This window comes from Eptesicus fuscus, chromosome 15, assembly GCF_027574615.1.
Source record: "Eptesicus fuscus isolate TK198812 chromosome 15, DD_ASM_mEF_20220401, whole genome shotgun sequence".
Taxonomy (NCBI): domain Eukaryota; kingdom Metazoa; phylum Chordata; class Mammalia; order Chiroptera; family Vespertilionidae; genus Eptesicus; species Eptesicus fuscus.
Genome location: NC_072487.1, coordinates 77,310,554 through 77,337,844, shown reverse-complemented (window position 1 = coordinate 77,337,844; position 27,291 = coordinate 77,310,554). Strand labels below are relative to the sequence as shown.

The following is a 27,291-nucleotide window of genomic DNA, read 5'->3' as shown; positions in this document are numbered from 1 at the left end:
CCGGGCAGGGCGGAAGGCCAATAAACCCGACTTCAGCACAGCACGCCGCCTGCAGCCCGCCCTCGGGAACTTTTGGGGGAGCTGGGTACAGCGGGGTGCCAGGCCGGGGGTCAGGGCTCTGCCCAGAGGGGCGGCTGCAGCAAGCCATGTTGGTTTGGGGTTTCCCCGGGTGGCTGTGCCCATCTTGAAAGACTGGGACCACGGACCTAGACTCTGAGCCCCGGGAGCGGGGTCGCGGGGGACGGCGGGGTCACCTGGGCCTCGTCTGAGCGTCAGCACGGAAGGGCGGCGGCTACACAGACTGCGCTAGCCTTCAGGACGAGGAAAGGGGGGTGCTGGTGAAGCCCTGGGCACAGCCTGGCATACAGCAGGCGCACAGCAAGTGCTGGCCGGAAGGAGGACTCAGGAGAGAGGAGGGGGGGGAGGAGGGGGCGGAAGGGCAGGGTCAGTGACAGGACACGGGGTCACGGCGACTCGCCTCCACTGGAAACAAGGCCCCCACGGGCCTTCGGTGTCGCCCCATCACGCCCCTCCACCCCGTGTGCGGCCCCTGCTCCGGCCCCACATCCCGGAGAGCAGCCACTTGCCATCCTGCCACCTGTGCCCAGAGGAGACCCGGCTGTCCCGCGGCGGGGGCACCGGTGTCCGCCCTGGCGGCAGTACCCACGTCGCCTTCAGTGCCCCGACACCCCCGTCTCTCCCTCGGGGCCTTTGCCAGCGGCTTCCTCCTCCGCGCTTCCCCACCCTCTCCTCCGGGAGAGCCCCTCCTGCTGTTGGACCAGCTACACGCCACCTCCTCCGGGGAGCCCTCCTGTGTCCCTTCACCCCAAGTCCAGATTAAGTAGCCCTCCTGTGAGGTCGATACCGTCCTGGTGGGCATTTCCCAAGCGCTCGGTGTGGCCCCCCCGCCTGCCTCATCCCTCTGCCCACCCGGCGCCCCCCGAGGCGGACACTTTTCTCCGAGGCTCACATTATGGGGTTCTCGCCAGCACCAGCACCGCCACGTCCGCAAGGACCCTCCTAGCGCCCCTGGTCCTCCCAGGCCCTCATGCTTTCCTCGGAGCCTCCGGGCACCCCAGGTCTCCCTCCCCCAGGTCCCACCATCAACAGCCTCAAGAATCGGACTCACTTCTGACTCCAGCTTCGAGTCCTGGTGCCCCCGACACTCCTGCCTGCGGGCCCCCCACCCTGTCACCTGTCACTCCTCGGGGAGCCGCTGCGCCCGGCAGCCCAGCCCCGTCCCCAGTCCCGAGGCCTCGGCAAACCCTCCTCACGGGCGCGCTGCGCAGCCCGGCCTGACTCAGCCACCGCGAGCCCCGGGGCCTCCATAAATAGACACTTTATTAACGTGCAGGTGCCGGCGGAGGACAGACGGGTGCTGGGAGGGTGCCTCTTCCCGGCCTAAAGTGCGGTGGCCCCCGAGCGCGGGCTTGGCTTGGGGAGGCCGCGGGTGCGAGGATGGAGGACGAAGCTCCTCCGGAGGGAGTCACCTGGGAGGCCGGACCCCAGGCCGCCCTCCTCCTCCTGCCCCGCCCTCGCCGCCGCCCCGGGGGCAGGCAGCACCTTCCCAGGGCTGAGCAGGCTGGGGGGCAGGAGGGCCGGTCCCCTCCTCCTCTGGGCTCTGGGCCCCAGGTCCTGGGCGGCCGGGTGCTGGGCGGGGTGCTCAGGCCCCAAGAACGACGGCCCACGCGGGGCGCTGTCTGGGAGGCCCGGGGGCGGGCTCCCCTTCCCGGGGGAGCGGAGGCTCAGTTTCACATCTTCACGGCCCGGGCGCCCGCGGGGAGTGTCCGTGGGGCCCCGGCGGCGCGGCCTAGGAGTGGGGGGGGCGGCAGGAGCGGCAGCACGCCTTGCTGTAGTACCAGTGGCCGCACAGGTTCACCTTGATGGCCAGGGCGCAGTTGGTGCCGGGCTGGTCCTGGCAGCTGTCGTCTGGGGAAGGGGCGCGGGGGGCACGGGCATCAGGATGGGACCGCCACTCCGCCCGCCCCTCCTGCCCTCAGCTGAGGGGACGGGGGGCACAGGGCGCCCTGGGTGACGGAGCTCCTGTGGACAGTGCCCATCTGTGCCCGTCCCAGGGTCAGGGGCACCGGGCCTCCCAGCCCACGGCCGGCACCCGGGCTCATTTCTCTGCCACCCAATGCTGCCCCCCCCCCCTGGGTCCCAGGACCCGCACCACGGGTCCCCACAAGCAGTTCGACCTGTCCAGGGGCCAGGGTTTGGAGGAGTCACTGACCTCACCCCCAAAGTACCCCTGGGAGGCCCACAGCGCCCCCTCGAAGCCCAGCTCGTCCACCTTCCCAGTGCCCGAGCCAGAGACACGTTCAGCCCCGGCGTGCCCAGCCCTGAGGCCCCGCCCCCCCACTGCTGCCCGCCCCCCCTCCCCCGCCTCTTCCCAAGGAGCAGGTCGCGGTGGCTCCCGGGGACCCTGAACACCAGTGAGGCCTCACCTGCCGCCCCGCCTGCCCGCCCCTCCCGCCGGCTCAGCCATCCCCGGGGGAACCTCCACGCCCTACCTGGTGCCCTGGGCGACATCCCCAGGCCCTGGCTCTTACCATGCCTCCTCGGGAAGCCATGCCCCCCCCTCACCTGGGGGCTCCGTGGGGCAGGGCTGCAGGTCACAGGCCAGTCTGCCCACCGGCTTCACCAGCGGGTCGCAGCCTCGGACAATGTCGGTCCCCTGGTAGCACTTCACGTCACGCATCCGCACGCCCGCCCCGCAGGTCTTGGTGCACTGGGGGGGGAGAGGGCGGGAGCCCACCGTCGCCACAGGCCGCCGGGTCAGCTCACGCGGGGCACACACAGCTCGGGTGACGAGGGCAGGGGAGGGCACTGGCTGGCGGTCAGGAGACTGGTCCTCAGCCCCACCCAGCGCTGCCTCAGTTTCCCGTCCGCACAGGAGGGGGTGAGCCTCCGCTCTCCACAACCCCCCCAGGCTTTCCCGGGGCCTTCGAGGCCCAGGACGCGGGGCCGGCCAGCTGCGCAGCCCCCCACAGCCCCCTCCGCCGCTCACTGTCCAGATGTTGCCCTCGGAAAACCCCGCTGAGCGACCCAAACACCAGGGACAGCTGCTGACCCCGGTTAGCCCCACATCCTCCTGCCGACAGCCCGCGGGGCGGCTCCCCTCGCTCCCCCCCAGGGCTGACCCCGCGTCACCCAGGCCCGTCTGGGACCTGGGCCCCCGCCCTGGGCCCATCCTCCAGCCCCTACGCGGAGCAGGATGGGGCTTAGCGGGGAGCGCCGCCCGCCATGCCCGAGCGCAGAGGACAGCCAGCCTTGGTGGACGCCCCGAGGAGCGTCTGGGTTTGCCCTGGCCCCGACTCCTGTCCCCGGGGAGGGTGAAGCAGCTGGAGGAACTAGCTCTCCCCGAGCCTCCCACACCCACTGCCCGTGCCAGGCACCCCTCCCCCATTCACTGCCATGGGCAATATAGGGGAGCCCCTCCCCCAGCGCTCCCAGGCTGTCTTTTGGGCTCCCCCCTCACCCCCAGTTCATGGCTCTCCTCCCTTCGGGGTTGGCACCCAGCACAGCACCTGCACCGAGCGGGTCCTGCCCGGCCCACAGCTGCCCCCCCCCGCCCACAGCTGCCCCCCCGCCCACAGCTGCCCCCCCGCCCACAGCTGCCCCCCCGCCCACAGCTGCCCCCCCGCCCACAGCTGCACCCCCGCTCACAGCTGAGACCACGCCCACAGCTGAGGCCCGATGTCCTTTTCAAGGTGCAGGCTCAGCATGGTTTCTGGGGACCCCAAGCCCTAGCCCAGCCGCACCTGCTGCCCTTCCCACCCTCACCTCCTAGCCGAACCCAGCCGTTTCAGGGGGGCCCCTTGCACCCTGACATGTCCTGATCTCCATAGCCACTAGCCCCTCCTAGTCCCCCCGTCTGACGCCGCCCCCAGGATCAGGAGAGCTGCTGCCCTTCCTCCCGGCTTCCCTCTGCCCCAGTGCACCTGCCCCGCCATGCCGCTGCACCCCGGACCCCGCATCCTGCCTAGACTCTGGTTCCCGCGGCCAGGGTGCTATCTGTCGTAGCCCCGCAAGCCCTAAGGGGCCACCTGCCTCTGACTGCTCCGTGACAAGCGTCAGGCACAGTGTTGTGAAACGCATGACTAAAAGGCTGCCATGCGAGGCCAGACGTGACCCAGACTAAGAAAGGCCCCGGGACCAGCGTGGCAGGGATCCCAGAGGCGAGATCCAAGAAGGCTTCCTGGAAGAGGTGGCAGAGTTGAGAAGCTTTCCGGGGATAGAAGCCACGATGGAGGCTGACAAGGGGGACGTGAGGGGCACTTGGGGCAGGAGAGGAGGTACCGAGACAGGGTCAGACCCCGGGCCTGGCCCCGGCGGCCTCAGAGGGGGAGCGGGCAGGGGCTCACCTCAGACCACGGGCTGGTGTACCACTTGAAGCAGGGCCTCTCGAAGCACATGCTCTCCTCCGGCGGCTTCGTGGCCAGCCCGCACTCGGGGCCGCTGCGCGTCTGCGGCTTCCCGTTGGCCAGCTCCATGCACAGGACCAGCCTCTTCTTCACGCCCCGGCCGCAGGTGGTGTTGCACTGAGGCCGGGGAACAGACGGGGTCAGAGGCCGGGGGTCAGAGGCCGGGGGTCAGCGGCTCCGGTGGTAACGGCTCAGTCAGTAGCCACCGGGTGAAACGCTGAGGCGGGTGGCATAACGGCTGACAACTCTGGTCGATAACCATTTGGCCCCAAACGGGTTTGGTCAAAAGCAATTTAGCAGAAAACCAGCTGTTTTGAAACGAAATGGTTAAGGACCATCCGGCCCAAGATGACCGGGCGCCTGGCGGTCGCCGGAGAGCTGGTGGAGAACATCGGTCTGGAGCCGCAGGTTGTGACCGTCTGACGCTGGTCCTGAGAACCAGGACCCGCGGCCAGAGCAAGCAGCCACCGCCCTCCCAGGCCTCCCTGCGTGAGGAGTGTGGGGGCCGTGGGGGGAGGGTTGGGGGGGAGTGTGTGTGGGGGGATCCGCACATCCCTGAGCAGTTGCCTACTGAGATGGGGAAGGTTTAAGGAGTTCTCCTGCCTTTTTGCCTTTTTCTACTTCAGATTAACTTCTAGTGGCTTGTGCTTACACTTCACAGCGAAGCCCTCATTTTGGCCACTTGGCCCTCACGGGGCTCTCAGCCACGTGCCCCCCGGCGGGGCCCCGGGCGGGGCGCGGCACACTCACCCGCTCCCAGTCCTGGGCCAGCCAGTGGGCGGGGCAGTTCTTGTCCCCGCAGGGGTGGATGGCCAGCGGCTTGGTCTCCATCTGGCACTGCGCCTCGGGCACCACCCGCCCGTCGCTGGTCTTGCAGTACACGTGTCTGATCATGCGGCCGGGGCCGCAGCTGCCGCTGCACTGCAGGGGGACAGGCGTTAGGGCCCAGCCCGCTCCCTGCGCCCCTGACGTCATCCCCCAGAGAGCGGACGCCCCCCGCCCCCCCCAGCATCGGGTGCTGTTGCCATGGTAACCACGTTCTAAATACCGTCACGTTTTCTGTTCTAATCACAGAAATGCTGCATGCTGGGTGGACAGCACACAGTAAAGCCCAGGGGGCATCTGTGTGCCCGGCACCCAGCGGGCACCCGGGGCATCTGAGCGTCTTTCTCCCGCCAAGAGGGACAAAGACGGACTTCGGGGAGACAGACGGCGGGTTATAAAAGGGGGCGGCCACGGGCCCCTGTGTTTGGATCAGGGTCTTGATTCTTAATGACGAGGAGAAAGGCCAGTTCTCCCAGAAAGGCCGTCCTCACTCCCGGAAAGCGGGGGCCCCAGCCAGCCCCCCAGCGCCCCTCCCCGGCCCGGGCTTCACCGGCCCCCAGTCAGAGACGGTCCACTGGCGGTCACAGGGGGGCCCCGTGCACTCCTTCTCCCGCTTCGGCCTGGTGTTGGGGTCGCACAGCTTCTCATCCTCGGAGCAGCGGATGTCCCTGGTCACCACGCCGCGCTCGCCGCACTTGGCCGGGCACTGAGGAGCGGGAGCGGGTGCGGGTGCGGGTCAGGACCGTCTGCGGCACACGCCTGGCTCCCGCCGGCCCCGCACCCAGCCCTGCCGCCCACGCACACAGCCCTCCCCTCCCACGCACCCGCCCTCCCCTCCCACGCACCCGCCCTCCCCTCCCACGCACACAGCCCTGCCCTCCCACGCACCCGCCCTCCCCTCCCACGCACCCGCCCTCCCACGCACACAGCCCTCCCCTCCCACGCACACAGCCCTCCCCTCCCACACACCCGCCCTCCCACGCACACAGCCCTCCCCTCCCACGCACACAGCCCTCCCCTCCCACGCACACAGCCCTCCCCTCCCACGCACCCAGCCCTCCCCTCCCACGCACCCGCCCTCCCCTCCCACGCACCCGCCCTCCCTCGCACACGGCCCCGCCCCGCCCCTGCGCGCACCTCGGACCAGTCGGACATCTCCCACTGCGGCCCGCAGTCCTTGTTGCGGCAGACCTTGCGCTCCTCGGGCCGCACGGCGTCGGCCGCCTCGCACAGGTCGCTGTACACGGAGCTGTCGAAGCCGGGCGACAGCATCTTCCAGCAGCGCACGATGCGGAACTGGTAGCCCTCGCCGCACGTGCGCGAGCACTCGCTCCAGCTGCTGGTCTCCCACCTGCTCGGAGGGGCGGTCCTCGGTGACCCCGCCGTCCAACCCCCACTCTCCTCCCCCGCGCCCGCCGTCCAACCCCACACCCCGAGAAAATGCGCCCCCTGCTCGCCCCCTGTGGTCCGATACCGCAAGGGCCAAGCCAGACAGGACACAGGCGAGGCCCCACGGGGGAGCTGCTGCCTGGGGACCCCGAGCTGTGGGAACACCTAAGTGGGGTGCGGGTGGGCATCTGGAGTGCGCGCTTGGCCTGCCTGGGGGCTGCCTCTACCTGCTCTCACCCACCGGGCCTTCCACGCTCTGTGCCTGGGAGCGGGCGGGGCTGCGTGCATGGGAGCAGGCGGGGCTACATGCGTGCGTGGGGCGGGGCCATGTGCATGGGAGCGGGCGGGGCTACGTGTGTGCGTGGGGCGGGGCCATGTGCGTGGAGCAGAGCCCCGGGGTGGGGAGCAGGCCCGGAGAGAAGGGCGTGGGGCAGAGTCAGGGACAAGGCCAGCCGCCGGTCCCACGCTGACGGTGCCAGCGGGCTGGGCCGCTGCTCCAGCTCCCGCCATGAGCGTGGCTGGGAGGAGGGCGCGGCTGGGCTTCAATCTCTGACCATCAAGGAGGCAGGACAGGAGGCGGGGGCCTAGAAGGACGGGCCTCCCCCCACATCACAGGGAATCGGAGGTGTAATCCCTGAGGCTCATTAAACTCTGGGCAGAGGGGTCACCCTGGGTGCAGAGTCATGTTCAGAAAGGTTTCTCCGTCTGCGGAGAAAGGCACTGACTGAGCACCTACTGTGTGCAAAGCACAGTGACAGGACACTGCGGACGCAGAGGGACCCTCCCCGCCGGCCCCGCCCACAGAGCCCCTGGAGGGAGCAGGATTCAGACTCCTCGGCTCCTCTGGCAGAGGCCGGCCCCACCCCACACAGACCCTGCGGGGCCTGGGGCGGTACCTGGGCTGGCACTCCCTCCCGGCACAGAACTCCTGCACCGGCTCCGGGCGGGTCAGGGCGTCGCAGTAGCTGTCCTCCACCTGGATGCCGTCGTAGCGCACGCACGTGGCGTAGGTCGACATGACCCCTGGGTTCAGGAAGGGGAAAGGCCTGTGAGCCACACCCTGGAGGCCACCTGGCTGCTCAGAGCCCAGCCGCCTGGTTTACATCGACAGGGACAGCAACCAGCTTACAGACCACGACAGGAGAGCTCCGGGACGACAGCTTTGTGGACCCCAACTCTCTCTGCCTGTGTCCCAGGTCTGACCTCTTCTCTCTGTACCCCCTGCCCGCACCCATTCCAGCCCAGGCTGGGCACCCAGTTCATGTGTCACAAACCCTGGGCTTTAAATAAACTCAAATTGGCCTCTATAAAGGCACAGGCAGCCAGGTGTCACTGACTTCCATGCAACAACTACCCATCTATGGGTGAGTGGGTGGGTGAATGGGTGAGTAGGTTGGTGGGTAGGTGGGTGGATGGATGGATGGATGGATGGATGAATAGGTTGTTGGGTAAGTGGACAGATGGATAGATGGGTAGGTTGGTGGGTGGGTGGGTGGGTGGATGGATGGATGGATGGATAGGTTGGTCAGTGGGTGGGTGGGTGGGTGGGTGATGGATGGATGGATGGATGGATGGATGGATGGATAGGTTGGTGGATGGATGGATAGGTTGGTGGATGGATGGATGGGGGATAGGTTGGTGGGTGGGTGGATGGATGGATGGATGGATGAATAGGTTGTTGGGTAAGTGGACAGATGGATAGATGGGTAGGTTGGTGGGTGGGTGGGTGGGTGGATGGATGGATGGATGGATGGATGGATGGATGGATAGGTTGATGGATGGATGGATGGATGGATGGATGGATGGATGGGTTGGTGGATGGATGGATGGATGGATGGATGGATGGATGGATGGATGGATGGGTTGGTGGATGGATGGATGGATGGATGGATGGATGGATGGATGGATGGATAGGTTGGTGGATGGATGGGTGGGTGGATGGATGGGTGGATGGATGGATAGGTTTGTGGGTAAGTGGACAGATGGATAGATGGATAGATGGATAGATGGATGGATAGGTGGGTGGGTGGGTGGATGGATGGATGGATGGATGGATGGATGGATAGGTAGGTAGATGGATGGATGGATGGATGGATGGATAGGTTGTTCAGTGGGTGGGTGGGTGGGTGGATGGATGGATGGATGGATGGATGGATGGATGGGTGTATGGATGGATGGATGGGTGGGTAGGTGGATGGATGGATGGATGGATGGATGGATGGATAGGTGGGTGGGTGGATAGATGGATGGATGGATGGATGGATGGATGGATAGATGGATGGATAGGTTGGTGGGTGGATGGATGGATGGATGGATGGATGGACGGATAGGTTGGTGGATGGATGGGTGGGTGGATGGATGGATGGATGGATGGATGGATGGATGGTTGGTTGGTGGGTGGGTGGATGGGTGGATGGATGGATAGGTTGGTGGGTGGGTGGGTGGGTGGATGGATGGATGGATGGATGGATGGATGGATGGATGGATAGGTTGGTGGATGGATGGGTGGGTGGATGGATGGATAGGTTGCTGAATGGGTGGATTGGTGGATGAATATGGAACAGAAATCTAACCATTCCAGCCCTTTCCAGCCTCCCCAGATATTATGTTAGCTCTCAGACTCCTGCCCTCCTGTGGCGTGTTCCATTCCCCATCACACTCCCCCCGGAACCTTCTGTCTCCAGTGCTGTGTGTGTGTGTCCCTTTCTGGGCTCCGCAAATCCCAGAGGACAGCCCGTGAAGGGCCATCTCTCGCCTCATATTGCTAATTCCTTGCCCCGCCTCCGCCCTCTGCTGCTCTGTCCTCCTCCCCAGCACCAATGCCTGGCACCCGCTGGGCCACAGGCCACGCTCACAAGCAGTAGTGGGTCCCTGCCAAGGAGCCAGGATGACTCAGGGTGGCAGTCAGCATTGGTGACGGCCTGGGTGGGGGTAGGTTTGCTATTGTCGTTGTTACTGTGTGTGTGTGTGTGTGTGTGAGAGAGAGAGAGAGAGAGAGAGAGAGAGAGAGAGAGGCCTTCCTGAATGATGGAGAAGTGGAACCCTCCCTCTGGGTGGCCAGGCCCCAGGAGGAGACCAATGTGCCCATACCTGAGAGCCCGCCCCCCCCCTCCCCTCCCTGCGGAGCTGAAGGCCAGCACTCCCGCCTCGGAGCCCCGGCCGGTGCCGACTGAGACAGCCTGGCCAACAGCCCACTCGGGGGGTCTTCTCTTTTCTTGGAGGCCCAGCCAGGCTGCGGTCACCGGCCGCTCTGCCAGCCTGGGCTGCTCAGCCTGCAGGCCTCTCTGTGGGGGATGGCGGGGGGCCGGGGGGGGGGGCTCCCTGGCCAGGGCCGCTGGGACTGCGCCAGGGCTCAGACATCAGCTCCGGGGCCCAGGGAAGTCCCAGCCGGGGGAGCCGCAGACCCTCGCCCAGTGCCCGATAGTTCATTCACTGCTCGTCCCGTGGGGACCCGGCAGGCCCCCAACAAGAGAGACTGGAATTCGAGTCCCAGCTCAGTCTCCCCTGGTGGGGTGACGTGAATACCCTCAGACTTTCCAGGCCTCAGCTTGCTCGTCCCCAAAATAGGGACATCCCCAAGAAGCCGGGAGAGTCAGAGTACAATTTTGGGGGCCCCCTCTTCATGCCGCAGTCTTGAGCACAGTGCCTCTCAAACCTTCCTAGACAGGGACACCTGCCTTGAAATCGGGGACCACGAAACAGAGGGGATGGAGCTAGGGGTCCCTGGCTCCCCTCCCGTCACCCCTGGGCCCTGGGGATGTGAGGGACTGAGGAACCTTTTGAAATCATTGAGACTCAGAGTAAGAGCTCGCCCGCATTTCCACCCCCGCAGAGAGCAGAGCGCGTCTCTAAGAGAAAGGAGGAAGCGTCTGTGTGGCTGAGCCGGGAGGCAGGAGATGTGCCTCGCTGCCCAAGAGGCCTTCTGTGAGTTCCCAGCGAGGCCCGGGCAGCGAGGGCCGGACAGCGAGGCCCCCGGACAGCGAGGCCCCCGGACAGCGAGGTCCCCGGACAGCGAGGCCCGGACAGCGAGGGCTGGACAGCGAGGCCCCCAGACAGCGAGGCCCCCGGACAGCGAGGCCCCGGACAGCGAGGCCCCCGGACAGCGAGGCCCCCGGACAGCGAGGCTCGGACAGCGAGGCCCCCGGACAGCGAGGCTCGGACAGCGAGGCCCCCGGACAGCGAGGCTCGGACAGCGAGGCCCCCGGACAGCGAGGCCCGGGCAGCCAGGCCCTGCTGTGTCCATAACGCTGCACAGTCAGACAGTCTGTGCACAGGAGGGTCGTCTCCCCCAGCACCTGGCCTGGCCTCGCTGCCGAGAGACGAGGCTTTGAGAGGTGCCGGCCTCGGTCCTGGGGACCAGATGCAAAGCACAGAGCGTGTGGGAGGGGTGGCGAGGGACCCGGCCCCCGTGTCACATCCGTCCCCGTGACCACCTTGGCTAGGTGCTCGGCCCGCTCTGCAGGTAGAAGCGCAGGCTCCCAGAGGTTAAGCATTTGCCAGGGCTCAACCAGACAGGGCATCTCAAGCGCTCAGTGACCCCACAAAGCCTGGCTCGTGCCCTGGCCGGGGTGGCTCAGTGGATACAGCTTCGGCCTGCGGACCGAAGGGCACCTACCGGTCAAGTTTGCAGACTCCTCCCAGGCCTGGACCCTGGTCAGGGCTCATGCAGGTGGCAACCAATCGATGTGTTTCTCTCACATCGATATTTCTCTGTCTTTCCCTCTCTCTCCCACTCTCTCTAAAAATCAATGGAAAAATACCCTTGGGTGAGGATTAAAAAAACAAACAAACAAAAAGCCTGCTGATGCCCTGACTGGTGTGGCTCAGTGGATAGAGTGTCGGCCTGGGGACTGATTCCAGTCAAGGGCATGTACCTTGGTTGTGGGCACATCCCCAGTAGGAGGTGTGCAAAAGGCAGCTGATCGATGTTTCTCTCTCATCAATGTCTATCCCTCTCCCTTCCTCTCTGTAAAAAATCAATAAAATATATTAAAAAACAAACAAACAAAACAGCCTGCTTGCACCCTCCTGGTGGCAGGGGACAAACGGCGTGCCCCACGCCCTGCTCAGGAGGCAGGCCCCGGGTTCCAGCCAAGAGCCGAGCATAAGGACTCGAGTCCCCTCCGAACCCTGCAAGCCACCTCCCCAGCTCTGCCCCCGGCCCATGCCCCGAGATGCCAACCAAGGCCGCAGGGGGAGGGACCACACCGGGACCACGGCTGCCCAGGTCCGGCCCGTGGCTGGCCTCGTCCCCCTCACCGGCCAGACTGCAGGGGCTTCCGGCTGAGGGCAGGGCCCGGGGCAGGTCCAGCTGTTCTCCAAACCCCACTCCGCAGCCCCAGGTGTAGGTAAGGGGCACGCGGGTCTCCCTGCCACATCTGCTGGCTCTGCCCGCGCAGCACCCCCCGGGGGAGGGGGGCAGGGCTGGCAGCAGATGGAGCCCGGCCCCTGGTGGCTGCGGCCAGTGCCTCAGTGCGGGCGGCCAGCCAGTGGGCAGACAGATGTGGGTTCGAGTCCCGGCTCAAAACTTACATGTGCCTGCTTGTCAGGCGCCACCAAGGGTCTCAGTCCCCCTCCCACCTCCTGCCCGGATGAGGTCCTGGCACTTGAACCAGGCCCTGGGTCCTGGACCACGTGGGTCTGTCTCCCCCTCCTGGGTGTGCTGTGAGCTCCTCGCCACCCAGATTTCTTCCTTTGAACCAAAAGGACATCTGCTCCACGAATGACCACGAGGAGGAGCATTGGGGGGGCATGCATCATGCCCAGGAGGCCCACACCCCCTCACGTGGTCCGCCGCCCAGGTCAGCCCGGTACCTGTGGTGCAGGTGGCGCTGCAGGGCTCGTGCGACGAGAGCTTCCACCGGTACATGTCCGCGGGGCTCACGCCCTGCTTGCGGGCCTTGGGCCTGGTCCTGGGAACAAGGCCGAGCAGAGACGGGGTGAGAAGCCTGGGCGCTCACCGACAGGCTCGAGCTCTCATGGGGGGGGGGGGTGTCCTCCCCGTGGGGGGGGCTGTGTTTTAGGGGACAGCACCCTGTCCTGAGCCCCAGGCAGCGCCCCAGCCGTGAGGGTGAGAGCGCCCGCTGTCTAGGCCAGGGAGACGGGAGGGGGCACCACGGGCGGCGTGGGTGGGACTTGGTCCAAGCGTCCTGCCCTGAGCTCGCCAAGGCTCCTTGGGGGGGAGGGGTGGGGGGGAGAAGGTGGGCCAAACCAGCCTCATAACTCCCCCTCACCTCCCCGGGAAGGGGCGTCAGAGCCACCTCTGTGCTGGGACTGTGCCGGGCTCTGCCCTGCGCCTCCCCAGCCAGGATTCCGATTGAATGGGGCCACCAGCCATTCGCCTCCAATTATCAAAATAGAAAACTCGGCAGACGGGGGCGTGGCGGCCCCCCCAGACGCCGCTGCCCAGGTCTGCCGGCTGCTCCGCGAGGAGAAAGGCACGCGCTTCCCCGCCAGCGACCAGCCAGCGACCAGCCGGGATTCTTGGCGGAACTCGGGCGGCCGGAGCCAACGATTGTTAGGGCTGCTGGCTTCCCCGAACCAGTGGGTGTGCTGGCCCAGCCTCCACATCCGATGGGGGCTCCTCGGGGACCCGGAGGGGAGCAGGGAGGTGGCCGTGGCGAGGCGGCAGCTCCCAGGGCTCGGACACGGCGGCGCGGCTCCGGCTCCGGTGGCCCACATTGCCCTGCCGTGACCTCCCTCTGGGGACACTGCAGCGGGCCATCCGCCTCCCTGAGGTGCTGGGGGGCTGCGAGGAGGAGCTGACTGTCACAGGGGAAATCGGGGCGCAGCCTCGGGCCCAGGACGCAGGACATGCCCCTGAAAGGCCTTCCAGCTCTGAGGACCAGGAAGTAATGAATGAACTGATGAGGCTGCATAAGCGGAGGCGGGTAGGGGCGAGGGGAAGGCGGTGGGAGGTCGCAGGCAGTGAGCGGCGAGCAGTGGCTGGTTGCACAGCTGCTCAGAGCCTGCAGGGCCCCCTCCTCTGGTGGCTTCACACCAGGGCCCCCCAGGGAAGGGAAAGTCCCCCCACCATCCTCCTTAACAATGAGAGGAGCCGGGCCGGCGTGGCTCCGTGGTTGAGCGTCCACCTAGGAACCAGGAGGTCACGGTTTGATTCCCGCTCAAGGGCACAGGCCCGGGTTTCGGGCTCGATCCCCAGTGTGGGGCGTGCAGGAGGCAGCCGGTCCGTGATTCTCTCTCATCCTGGATGTTTCTGTCTCTCTCTCCTCTCCCTTCCTCTCTGAAACCAATAAAAACACATTTTTTAAAAACGAGAAGAAACTCAGGAAATATATCGATAGTATTGTAATAACTACGCCAGGTGGGTGCTGGAAATATGGGGGGACACTAAACGCTATGATTGTCTAACTGCTGTGCTGTACACCTGAGACCAATACAAAATAATACTGAATGGCAACTGCAATTGAAAAAGAAAAGAACGAGAGAAAACTTGAACATGCGCTCCTCCCCCTCACCAGCCCCTGTCACCTGCGTCCAAAGGGCCTGTAGCCTCCCCCGCGGTGAGCAAGGCCTCTGGGGGGAGGACAGGGAGGTCGACCCTCACACTTGATTGGAAGACGCTGAACTGTGCTGTCGGCCCCCACCCTCCTCTCAGCAGCTCTGCGTCTCCCGAAGAACCAAGGCCACGAGGAGGTCCCGCCAGGGCCTCCCCCCCCTCCCCGCCCCCCCGGACGGGAGACGGGCCATCTTCATCTAATTACACGCTCCCCAGCCGGCAGGCGGGTGACTCACTGCGCCGCGGAGGGTGGCCAGTTTAAAATAACCCTCGGATGTCAAGCACAAAGGGTATTTCTCGGGGGGCTGCCCCTGTGGGCGCACAGAGGCCACACGCTAACCTGACCAGCTCAGGGGGGGCCTGCACGGAGGGTCCCACAGACTCACAGACCGAGAGGAACCACACGGGACGGACGGTTGGAAGTGGAACCTTCGGAACGAACAGCTTTCCAGGCGGTGGTTGTGCCTGGGCTGGGACTGTCCCTGACCAAGGTCAGCCTTGACCTCCACGTCTGTGGTCTGCTTCTGCCTCTGCAGTAGCGCACCTGCCGCTCGCCTTTGCCATAGCGAAGTCATTTCCTCCTCCGCCCCTCCCTGCCCCAGAGCAGAGATCCCCTCGCACTGTTACCTGCTCGTCCTTGCGGCTCACTGCCCTGCACCCCGCTGTGTGAAAGAAGCACGTGTCTATCCCTTCACTTTTCACCCCGTCCCAGGGCCTCCCTAGTCCACCGCCAGTGATTTCCTGTCCCCCCCAGGGCTTGCCCTTCGGTTCTGATGCACAAACTAAGGGGCGAGACAGCCATTCTCCGGAGCATGTTCTCGGTCCCTTGAAAGTGCAGTTCGGTTGAAATCAACTCAAACAGATCCCTACGGGTTTGGGCCTCCCACGTGGGCACCACGCATCGCTACACGCAGCCGCTCCGGGTGCCAGGAGAAAAACACCCAGGAAACCGCTGAACCCCAGCCCTTCACCCGCTGCCTCTGCGGGAAGGGAGACGGCGCCCCGCAGCCCTGGGAGTCCAAGGGCTGGGCTGGCTGGTGACTGCCCCTGGCCAGGGAAGCTGTGTCCCGGCCTCCGTCCCCCCCCTCCACAACAGGTTAGGCTCCGCCCACCCCGGTCAGGCTCCCCCCACCCCGGTCAGGCTCCTCCCACCCCGCAGGTCCGGCTCCTCCCACCCCGGTCAGGCTCCTCCCACTCCTGACAGGTCAGGCTCCTCCCACCCGGCAGGTCAGGCTCCTCCCACCCCGCAGGTCAGGCTCCTCCCACCCCGGACAGGCTCCTCCCACTCCTGACAGGTCAGGCTCCTCCCACCCCGCAGGTGGGGCTCGGAGCGGTGCTGGTTTATAAATGACCCAGAAGCGCCGCCTGCTCTGCTCCCCCCCGCCTCCCCGCCCCCCACTGTCTCGGACACTCGCTCCCAGCGTCTCGGTCTGGCGGCGGCCCCCCTTGATTGTTGGGGCCGTTCTGAGAAGATGAAAATAACCTTTCCTTTCTGGGCCGCCCCTTTGATTCCGCCCTCTCCGGGGAGCAGACGCGACTTCCTGTGTTTGGACAACTCGCCCAGACGGGCTATTTCAGGCCGCGTCAGCCTGTGGCTTCCCGCCTCGGCCTCGGCCTTTGTCTCTGCCCGGGGCACCCTTTGAAGGCTGCCAGCGGGGGGCCGTCCACCTCCCCGCCCTCCCCGCCGCCCGGCCTCTCCGAGGGCTGACCACCCATTGTATTGATTCCTGGGACACCCTGTCACCGGAAACCCCAGGTGCCCCAAGGGGCTGGGGTGGGGCAAGAGTCAGTTGGGATGGGGCAGGAGAGAATCTAAACGTGGCTGAGGGCCCAGAAGCCTGGCCCACCTGGCCTGGGCGTGCTGGGCCCTGGGCCTCCTCTGACAAGCCCTCCTTAGGGATGGGGAAACTGAGGCCCAGGAGGGTCCCAGGCGAGTCCGAGTCCCGCGGCAGGCAGAGTGGAGCCGGGGACTCAGGTCTCCAGACGTCAGCCCTGGCGGGGTCCCTCTCCCCACCCCACATACTAAACCTGGCCAGCTCTGGGGGAGGGGGCGGCACGGCGGGCCCCACAAACTCAGAGACCCCGAGGAACCACACAGGATGGTCTGAAAGGAAAGCTCTCTCACCGGGAGCAGTTCCTGGCGGGCAGCCCCGCCCCAGGCTGGTCTCTTCCCCGACAAAGGTCCACGTGGCTCCACGGAGCCGGCCCTTCTGCATCTACAAGACGCACCTGCCTACATACCCTGGCAAATCAAAGACCTGTTTTCCCTGACAAAGGTCAGTCTTTACCTCAACCTGCGCTGTCTTTTTGGTTTATTTTTTGCATCTACAATCACATGCCTGATAACATACCTTTGGATGTCAAAGTAATGATTTCTCCCTAACAAAGGTCCGTCTTTTGTCCGCTGTCCTTTTTTGCATTTAGGAAGAACAACATAAAGGTACCTTTGGAATGTCAGAGTCATTTCCTTTTTTCCAGACCCCTCAAAGCACCCGGCGCACCAGCGCGGACGGAGACCGCACGTCCCCTCAGCGTTACCACCGCGTCACCCTGTGAACTGCTAACCGGTACCACCCACGTCAAAGGAGTGCGCCCGGGCCGGTTCGGTTAACTTGTAACCCGGCCCCAGAGATGTCCCCGCCTCGCCTTCTCCGCCTCCCTCACCTGTCACCCACGTACGCCTCCTTCTTTGATTGCAATGTGTAAAACAAGGCGCAACACTTTTTTATACTAAAACCCAGGCCTCCGACCTCCTGCTCAGATCCGTGGGGTGGGAGAGGGCGTGGGCAGCATGGCCAGACCCCCACAGCCCGTCGCGAGGCCGCACTTACTCAGACCCCGCCCCGGAGGCCCCTGGCCGGGGCAGGGGTGCGCCTCCTACCTGGCCTTGTGCGTCCTGTTCCCGGCGGCCGAGGCGGGGAGGCTGGCGCTGGCGTTGGGGAAGGCGGCCTCGGAGGAGCTGTTGGTCACTCGGTCACTGCTCAGCCCCAGGTAGGACCCGTTGAGCAGGTAAGCGCCGGGCCCCTCGCCCTCGTCATAGTCCAGGTAGAGGTTCTCGGCCGGGGCCCCCTGCAGGAAGATGCTGTGCACCGTCTCGTTGAAGTCGAGCTCCTTGGAGTCGGAGTCTTCTTCCATGACATGGCCGGTGATGATGATGGCCGGGAAGAACCCCCGGGGGGGAAGGCGGGCGTCGGCCTCTTGGTCGTCCTTGTCCGTGGGGAGAGGCACCACGCTCGTGGCGTTGCCGTCTGCAGAGGAGATGGTGGCTTAGCGTCAAGCAGCCCCTCACATGGCGGGGGGCGGGGGGGGGCAGGGGGACCCCTGGGGCTGAACCTGGAAGCCCCCGGAGGCAGGTCTCTGCCCCATGAGAGAACACATCCCGAGGGGAGCGCGCAAGCTGGTCTAGGCGATCGGTGGGGAGTCTGCAGCGGGTTGAAGGGGGTCCCCCCAGATTCATGTCCACTCAGAACCTCAGGAGATGAGCTTATTTGGAAACTAGAGGCCTGGTGCACGAATTCGTGCACGGGTGGGGTCCCGCCAGCCCAACTGGGCCGGGCTGGTCGGGGGGAGGGGCTGCGGGCGGTTGGCGGGCCTGCCCCACCCCCTGCTTGAACTCCCGGTCCAGAGAAGAATTTGCATATTGGCCTGTCATTATATAGGATAGGATCTCTGTCACCCTGGTGAGGGGTCTCGAGGAGATCATCCCAGAGGTAGGGCGGGGCCTCCATCCATGACTGCCGTCCTCGCAGGAAGAGGAGGGCACAGAGGCGTCTCGGAGGGACAGCTGTCTGGTGACGCAGGCAGAGCCTGGAGGGATGCGGCCGAAAGCCAAGGACGCCTGGCACCCTCAGAAAGGGAGTGGGGGGGTGGGAAGAGGGCAGGAAGGACCCTCCCCTGGAACCCTAACAACTTGGCTTGGGGTTTCCGGCCTCTAGAAGTGGAGAGAACCCATCTCTGTTGACCTGGGCCACCAGTGTGTGAGCGCGTATTACGGCGGCCCCAGGACTCTGACACGACCTTCCGCGGGAAGATGCCGAAGGGCTTGGAGACCCGCGCCCCAAGTGAGCGAGGGGATTCTCCCCAAGTCTGGTCCGCCCTCCTCCCTCGGAATAGCCCTGCTGAGCTGTGGCCATCGGAACTGCCCGTGTGGGTGTTGGGGACCCTGACCCCGGGTCACCACCACGTCTCCGCCCTCATCCTCGTCCCCACCCCCCTCCCCTGCCCTCAGCCGGCCAACCCTTGCCTGTTCCCAAGCCCTCAGATCAGGAGTCACCCTGCCCCTCAGCTGCCCGCTGTGCCCTTCCAGATCTGCCACACTTGGTGAGGTGTCTGTCCGTCTGTCCGCCTGTCTCTACCAGATACGCAAGAGCAGAGGCGATGGGTCAGGCTGCCCTGGGCTGGACTCCCACTCCACCATGGTGGTCTGTGTGATGTGAGCAAGTCCTCCCTCTCTCAGCCTCAGTCTCCCCATCTGTCAAGTGGGGACAAGCACACCCACCTCAAAGAACCAACGTCAGGGGACGGGCGTGTGCGAAGGCCTAGCCCTGCGCCCGCCCAGCGCGCATCTCTCGTCAGGCTCCTCTGCGGCCTGAGGGGACTGAAGGCCCTTCCCCCCCGGCCCCGCTCCCCAGGAAGCCCCTGCCGTACCCCCTTCTGGTTACCTCGGGAGCCCTTGCCCTGGAGGGGCCCCTCGCAGGCCCCTCCGCCGCTGGCCTGCTCGCACACCTCGTTGGTCTCCTGGCTCGGGCTCAGCCCCAGATCGACGCTCGCGCCTGTCGGGCGGGACAGCCGGTTGTCCGGGCCCAGGCGCGCGGAGGGGGCCTGGCCGTAGAGCGAGCCGTTGTGCTGCAGGAAGCCCAGCAGCCGCGGGCGGCCCAGCTCCGGGCTCTCGGCGCTCTCGGAGGTGGGGAAGCTGTAGTAGACGGGCCGCAGGCGGTGGGCGTGCTGCAGCGTGTACTCGAAGGTGATGGAGGGGCTTCTGCCGTTCTGGTTCCACACCTGGAGCGGAGGAGAGCGGAGCCTGTTACCGCCCTCCCCCGGCCCCTGAGCTCCGAAGCTTGGAGAATAGAGGCGCCCGGGAGGCGCGGGGCGGGCAGTGGGGGACGGGCAGTGGGAGGCGTGGGGACCGGCCCACGCCACCGAGCACTGTCCCCGCGGAGCAGTGTCCCCACTGTGGCATCCCCGGAGCAGATCAGCACCCCCTCAATCGATGGCCCGTGGCCACTGCCCGGCCTCTGCGCTGTTCCCACCCCGTCCGCAGGGGAGCGGCCGCCTGCTTCCGCGTGGCCTCACCGCCGGACCAGGGCTGCGTCCCCTCCCTCTCCGCGTCCTGTCGCCGCGCAGGGGTCTGGAGTGACGCGGGCCAGCCCCTGGCATCGGCCCCCACGGGGGTGAACGGACCAGCCACGGGGGCGGTGCCGCTGACAGTCACAGCCAGGCCCCTCCCCAGGGATTGCCCTCCACCCAAGGGCCTGCCTCTCGAAGGTCATGACCCTTCCCCAGCTTCCCAGTGGCTAAGCCAGACCCCCGCCCCAACTCAGATGCCCGGAGGGCGACTGCCACCCCAGAGCTCCGGCTCCTGTCCCCGCCGCCCAGCACGCGCCTTCCTCTGCCCAGTCCTGCCCCGCAGCTCGCACAGGCGCTGCTCGGAGACCCCCCAAGGCCTCCTGCACACACACCCCCAACTCCGGGTGCCTTTCCGTTTCCTGGGGACCTGACCTGCACGTGGGCCTGCGGCCTGGGGGGAGGGCGGCAGCCTGCCACACACGTGCCCCCCCCCCATGCTGGGCCGCCTGGAGACGCGCCTCAGCCCAGCAGCAGCGAGAGGAGGAGGGCACCTGACTGGGACCCCGTGGGCACAGGCGGTACACCGATGGCGGCTCTGGCACCAGCCCACCTGCACCCACAGCCAGCTGTGCCCCCTGCAGTTCTGTGACGGGCACGTCACTCATCCCTCTGTGGCCGGGTCCTTTGTTTGTAACGTGAGGTCCCGAATGCCGCCCTGGTGACGTCTCAACAGCTCCCGTGGCCGCTCTGTCCCCACGTGTCCCCGGCCTCCACGAGAGGCCTTGGGGCGTCAGAACTGCCCATCCTGACGGCACCCGGTTCCGTGCCGTGTTCTCGGTGTGTTGGGACACCACCACGATGGCACACGTTTCCAGATCCAGCCAGGACGGTGCCCGGCAGGCTGGGCGAACAGGCCGGCACCGGCTCCTCACGCCCGCGCACGCCCTGCCCCGGAAGCCGTGAGCACCCGGGGAAGGGCCACAGCCAGCAGCCTGCATGGCCTCAGCATTCAGGCCCTGGACACCCGTGGCCGTGAAGAGGGTAGGAAACCGCATGAGGGCATAACCCCGAGGCGAGGTGGGTCCTGTGGCCCTGTACCCCCGTCCAGCCTCCGTCCTCATGGCCCATGGGGTCCCCAGGGACCTGCACAAAACCCCTGAATTGCCCATCCACGGGGGGCGGGGGGGGCAATTAAAATTCAGAGGAAGGAAGGAAGGAAAGGGTGAGTCAGCAGATGGACGAGTGAGTGACGAAATGCATGAGGCCGGCCCCCGCCTGCGCGGGGCGCTGCGTGCACACACGGAGCCGCTGTGTGGCCTGCCGGCCGGAGGCCCCGCCCCGCCCGCGGCACACGCACCATGACGTTCAGGCTCTGGTTGGTGGGCCCCTGGGCCACGATGTACTCGATGCCGGTCTCGTAGACGTCCATGGGCCGCCGGTACTTGAACACGGTGCCGGCGATGTGGTAGTTCTTGGGGCTGTCCACCTTGAAGTTGCCGTTGAAGAAGTAGGAGCCGGATTCATCTGCAAGGGCTGATGGGTAAAGGCTGCCGGTCACGTGGGCCGACCGGCTGGAGGGAACCATGGCCACCCCTAACGCGCTGACCCTCCCCAGACACCCCGAAGACGGAAAGCTCACGCCTCGGGGAGTGGGACTCTGTCTGCAGCAGATTGTGGCCTGGCCAGCGGTGCCCAGCATCCCCACCCACCTCCCCCGGGCATGGGGCAGGGACCCTCCTCCCCATCCCTCCCTCCCCATCCTCCCCTCCCCATCCTTCCCTGCCCATCCTCCCCTCCCATCCTCCCCTCCCCATTCTTCCCTCCCCAACCCTCCCTGCCCATCCTTCCCTCCCCATCCTCCCCTGCCCATCCCTCCCTCCCCATCCCTCCCTGCCCATCCTCCCCTCCCCATCCCTCCCTCCCCATCCTCCCCTCCCCATCCTTCCCTGCCCATCCTCCCCTCCCATCCTCCCCTCCCCATTCTTCCCTCCCCAACCCTCCCTGCCCATCCTTCCCTGCCCATCCCTCCCTCCCCATCCTCCCCTCCCCATCCTTCCCTGCCCATCCTCCCCTCCCCATCCTTCCCTCCCCAACCCTCCCCTCCCCAACCTTCCCTCCCCATCCTCCCCTCCCCATCCCTCCCTGCCCATCCTTCCCTCCCCATCTCTCCCTCCCCATCCTTCCCTCCCCAACCCTCCCCTCCCCATCCTTCCCTCCCCAACCCTCCCCTGCCCATCCCTCCCTCCCCCTCCTCCCCTCCCCATTCGTCCCTCCCCAACCCTCCCCTCCCCATCCTTCCCTGCCCATCCTCCCCTCCCCATCCCTCCCTCCCCATCCTCCCCTCCCCATTCTTCCCTCCCCAACCCTCCCTGCCCATCCTTCCCTCCCCAACCCTCCCCTCCCCATCCTTCCCTCCCCATCTCTCCCTCCCCATCCTTCCCTCCACAACCCTCCCCTCCCCATCCTTCCCTCCCCATCCTGGGTCCCCAGCCTGCCCCTCACAGCCTTGGCCCCTGTGCACATGCTCCAGAACCCGCAAGCTCCCCCGCACCCACCCCCAGACCTCAGTCCACACCCTCCCCTACTGCTGGCTGCCCGTGGCCTCAGAGGGGCCACCTCCTGCCACTCTTTCTGCCTCGACTTCTCGCCTCCTGAGCCTCACTCCTCTACCGGAGGCAGGCTCCACCTTCAGCACCTCCGCTTTCGCCGGCTCTCCAGGGACAGGAACTCACTGCCTGACATCACGCCTCCCTCCATGGTCTGAGCGCAAGGTCCTTCCACACCTGAGCTTCCCTGTGACCCCCCCCCCCACCCACACACACACACACACACGTGCGCGCGCACACACCGGGCCCAGTTCTGGCTTCTGCGGCCCGTCCCCCCCACAGGAGAGGACCGGGGTCAAGTGCCCCTTCTCGCCCATCCATTTCGCCCCGTGCCAAAGCCACGCCAGGGGAGGCGGCGCCCAGGCCCCCGACCTACCCAGGACGTCGGGGGACTTCTTCCGCTCCACGATCTGGATGTCTCGGGCGCCAGCCGGGATGTGGGTCACCAGGGAGTAGCCTGGGGGAGGGTGGACGGCCGTGAGCGGCGGGTCTGGCCGCGGCCACCGCCTCTCAATGGGAAAAACAACCAGAGACTCGAACCTGCAGCCGAGGTGCGTGCCCTTGAACGAGAATCAAACCTGCGCCCTTCCGTCCTCGGGCTGATGCTCTAACCACTGAGCCACCCACCCAAGGCAGCACTGGCCTTCTGTGGGAGCGGCAGCCGTCGTGCTGGCCAATTCCCGGGGTGCAAGGACTGCCACGTGGCCGCCGGGCGCTCCCCACGCGATGCCCCTGGGTACACCCCCGGCTGCCGCGGAGGTGCCGCTGGACACGTGCGTGTCACACGGGCGGCGAGCAGGAAGCCAGGACTGAGGCGCGTTCATTTAAATGTGGGCGCGTAGACGTTCCTTTTAAATCAGCGCCCGCTCTGGCCGCCCCCGCTCTGCAGGGCCTCCCGGGGATGAGTGCCCACATATTCGCCAGGGAAGGGGGTCGGCCGGTGGTGGGGACCACAGACCCCGCAGCGAGGCCCCCGGGGTTCAGGCCCAGCCGCCGTTCCTGGCTGCGTGACCTGAGGCTGGCGTCTCAGCCTCCCTGTCCCCACGTCCGCCTCGGGAGCCGGTGTGAGGTGCGCGGGCGCACCGGAGAGGTGGGGGGGGGGGGGTTGAGGGACGGCCCAGCCCCAACGCCGAGCGCTCGGTGAGGCACGAACCGCCTCTACAAAGCCTCCCGCAGCCTGGGCGTCTGGCTGGCGCACAGTAGGTGCTCAGAAAGCGATGCACTGGCTGAAGGCTGGGTCTGCGTCTCCCTGCCCGGGGCCTGGCGGGTGGCCCTGCAGGCAGGTGTGTGACGGGCAGGGAGGAATCCCAGGGCCGTCCTCGAACCCGCCTCCATAGTGAGGCCTCTGCCCACCCCACTCACCACCCGGACCGGATGCGCCCCACCCTCAGGAACGTGGACTCCGCAGAACAGGGCGCCCAGAATCTGAGTCCGGGTGAGGGTGGGACTGGGCCTGGGTTCCCCCCTAAGTGCGCCATTCACATCCCCCCTCCCCCCCCAGGGCTTCAAACGCCAACCGCGGCCCCAGCCCAGCATGCACTGGGCACCGGCGCTTAGTAGGGGCTCAGCAGAGAGCTGCTCCTTCTTCCCAGACAGCGGGGACCCCCCAGAGCACCCGCCTGGGCCGGGGGAGGGGGCGGGGGGTGTGAGGTGGCCCGCGGGGGAGGGGGCGGGCACTGGCGCAGAGCCGCTCAGCGGGGTGGCTCCGGGGGTGGCAGCGCCACGCTCTCACCCAGGTTGGCGTTCCCCTTGCGGTAGGTGCCCGTCACGTGGGTGCAGCTGCTCCCGTCGCCCCGGCAGACGCCGCACTTGTCCAGCGTGTGGGGGGAGAAGAGCACCCCGTCACAGCCGATGGGCTGCGGAGGAGAGGCGAGAGCCGCTGGGAGCGCGCCCCGGCCGGGCCCCCGGGGCCGCCCCGCCTCGGCGGGCCGCGGGCGGTCGGCGCAACGAGACCCCCGGAACGTGTGCCACAACGTTTAACAACCTCACATTTTCCAGACACGCACACGCCGCGCAGGTCGGCGAGCTTGCAGGACGTGCCGTCGCGGGCGGGCACCATGAGCTGCCGCTGGCCGTCCACCGTGGTGCAGTGCAGGTCGCAGGGCTTGCTGGAGATGTGCACGTAGTCGTCTGGGGGGACAGGGGCGCTCAGGATTGGGGGGTCGGGTGCAGGGGCTCCCCGCTCCTTCCCACGGAGACGGCGCTGCCCCGGGCTCAGAGGGGGAACGGAGGCCCGGAGAGTGGGCGGGACCGGCCGGGGTCTCGGGGACTGGAGTGCGCCACGGTGTGGGCTCTGCATGGCCGCCTCTGCCTTCCTGTCGGGGGACAGTCCCCCAGGCTGGAGGGCTGAGCCCCGATAGCCTGGGCTGCTGGCCCGGGACCCCCTGCACGTCCCGCGGCGGGAAGGCCAGCTCGGTTATTCTGCTGCCTCAACTCGCCCTGGCCTTCGCCAAGACCCCCCCTCTGGGCCAGTTCGCCCATCTGCCCTCCACTGCCCCGGGGCTGACCCATCGGGAGTAGGTCTTCCCAGGGTGGGGGACCCCCCCCCCCCCCGCACTGTGCTCCCCGCAGGCGGCGGGCAGGTACCGGGGTACAGGGGCTTCCACTGGTGCGTCCGCCCGTGGTACACGTGGGAGTTGAAGGAGATGCACTGCTCCTCCCGGAAGCTCCTCCCGTCCGGCGGACACTCCTGGGGGCGCGAAGGCGGGGAGGCTCAGGAGCCGCCGACAAAGGCGTTTCTGTCCGCCCGGCAGGAAGTGGCTGCCGCCGACGGTGGCCTCTCCGCTCTGCGTCTCACCGGCTCGCTCTCGGGAGGAGCGGGACGCGCGGAAGGACAGCGACTGACGGTCCCTCAGACTGTCCCCAGGGGCTCCGGGCGGGACCCTGTCATGTCCCTGCTACCCCGGCGCCCCCGGCCCCGCAGCCCCCTGCGTGTCCCCGGCTGCAGCCACAGCACTGGGTGCCCTGACTGGAGGGCTGAGGCGGGGCCCAGGGCAGGGGGGGCGCCCAGGGTGGGTGGCGAGTCCCCCTCGGAGCCCATGAGGGTCCAAGAGGACAGCTGACCCATGAAGCCAACTCAGAGGCTGTGGCCACTCGGTCCCTCCGGCCCCCAGCCCCCTGCACGTGTGCACACGCAGACACACCCGGACACCCGGACACGGACCCGCGGAGACCCCGAGGCTGTCCCTGCCCCACACCCCGGCCTTCAGGTTCAATCTGGCTCTGGCCCCGCCAGAGCTGCCAGGAGCCAAGCCGCAGGGGCCGGCCCGAGGGTCTCCGGTGCGCCCCGGCCACTGCGTGGGGGCTGGGCTGCCCGGCTTCACGGGGCGGGGCACCTGGCGAATGTCGGTCTCCCGGCAAACTCCTGGCGCAGGACTTGGGAGCAAAGCGGGGGCTTCGGCCAGAGACCCTGACCCTGGAGCTTCCGCTCCGCCAGCAGCAGGAGGCCCTGCCGTGCGGGGGGCACCCGGGGGCACAGGCATCTGCTCTGCTGCAGGCAGGCGGGCGCCCTGAGCCGGGGCCTGGCACCTTCTCTTCACGGGATGTAAGGGGCAGGCCCAGGACAGGACCCATCGGAGACCTGCGGGGGGGGGGGGGGGGGGGGGCAGGGCAGGGCAGGGTCGGGTCCCAGTGGGCGGAGCCTCACCTGCACGCTGCACAGCTGGTACCGCTTGGACGTGCCGGTGCAGGTTCGGTTCCCAGCATCGGTGACAGATATCCTCCTGGCGGGAGGACAGGGGCTCTGAGCCGGCACGGGGAGCCGCCAGCTGCCGCTCCGCCCTGCTCCTGCTCCCCACGGCCTCTGGGCTGGCCCCCGGGCTTCCCCCAGTTCCTCTGACCTGGGCTCCTCCCTCCCCTCAGGCCTGCCAGCCCTTCTCATCACACAGGGGTTCAAGCCACCTGGGGGCGTCTCCCAGCCCCTTCTCAGCGGAGGGGGGTCCCCGATGCACCTCTGCTTCCCCGTCACACAGCACAGCGCTTAGCACCCAGAATTAGTCACGGGAATAAGGACACTGACCATGTGCAGGCCGTGCCCTGGGGCACACACACGTGTCACCGTGTGTTCTCCTGTGAGGTGGGCTCCGGCACCCCCTCTCCCCTCCCCCCACAGTGCTCAGAGGGGTTCGGTGACTGCCCAAGGTCACACAGCTAGCAAGTGGCAGAGGCAAGATTTGAACCTGGGTCTGCCCGACAGTAGCTGCTGCACCAGATGCTTTTCCCTGTGTTTATTCCACTCAGGTCTTCAGAGGAGAGGGCCGGGCCCTCGGCCCTCCCCCCTCCCCCGCCCCCCCCACAGCCTCAGAAACGGTCCTGCTCGCTCGCCAAAGGCCTGTGCCCAGTCCCTGGAGCAGGACGAGCCCCAGGACGCAGGGTCCCTGACGGAGGCCAGTGGAGAGAAGTCCCTCCCTGGCCTGCGCTCCTCACCCTGACACCCTTCCCAGCGAGACCCCCGCTCAGCCGCTGCCCCGGCGGAGGGCCAGCCCCTGGGGGTCCCGTGCCCGACCCGCACCTCTGCTGGAGGCAGTGCCGCTCCTGGGACGTCACGCCGCCCCCACAGCTGCGGGAACACGCCGTCCACTTGGTCCACTCCCCCCACCAGGAGGCCGTGGCGTCCGCGCCCGCCTCCAGGCTGTTGGACGTGGGGCTGTTGTCCTGCTGGGAGACCCGCACGTTAGGAGCTAGAGCGCCAGCGGGACCGGCCGCCCGCCCGCCCGCCCTGGGCCCTGGACAGCACGGCCACGGGGCAGCCTGGGCTCAGGGCTCAGGGGTGGTCCCGGAGGGGATCCCAGGGAGTCAGGGGCCCCGGGTCCTTCCCATTTTGAGATCTGGGACATCCTGGGAGCTCAGCGGGGCCCTGGGGACCCACCTAACCTCCCCGACTTCTCTCTCCCGAGCAGCTTGGGGCCCAGCTGGGTTCTGCAGGACACGCACCCCCAGCGCGCCTCCTGGACGTCACTCTGAGGGAGGCGGTCAGCCCTCAGCCCGTCCTGCTGGATGGCCAGGGCTCCGAGTGGCCAGGGCCCCACGCAGGGGCCGGTCTGACACGTGTTCCTGGCACGAGGGGGCTGTGGGAAGGCAGCCGGGACGCTGGCCACGCAGCCCCTGTGACATCCGCCCATCTGGGTGAGGGACCACGCTCCCCACTCACCGTGGCCCCCGTGGACGTCACGCCGCCAGCCACGAGTGCCGCCGCCAGCAGGGACCAGGCCCAGCGTGAAGGCCGCCGTCCGCAGTCCAT

At 67.0% G+C, this 27,291-nt stretch overlaps 1 protein-coding gene across 1 annotated transcript; it reads right to left on the bottom strand.

Annotated features, from left to right (window-relative positions):
• Window positions 1-1,384: 1,384 nt before the first annotated feature.
• On the bottom strand, window positions 1,385-27,291 carry ADAMTSL2 (ADAMTS like 2). The gene is made up of 18 exons (XM_008152485.3): window positions 27,202-27,291; window positions 26,563-26,705; window positions 25,699-25,774; window positions 24,639-24,741; window positions 24,037-24,182; window positions 23,785-23,908; window positions 22,429-22,509; window positions 20,804-20,979; window positions 18,822-19,158; window positions 17,042-17,408; window positions 12,456-12,553; window positions 7,538-7,664; window positions 6,390-6,603; window positions 5,803-5,958; window positions 5,178-5,348; window positions 4,368-4,544; window positions 2,587-2,731; window positions 1,385-1,929 (listed from the first exon to the last, which is right to left on the bottom strand). Exons 1-18 carry the CDS (start codon window positions 27,289-27,291, stop codon window positions 1,811-1,813), a joined length of 2,850 nt encoding a protein of 949 aa, XP_008150707.2. The 3' UTR covers window positions 1,385-1,810.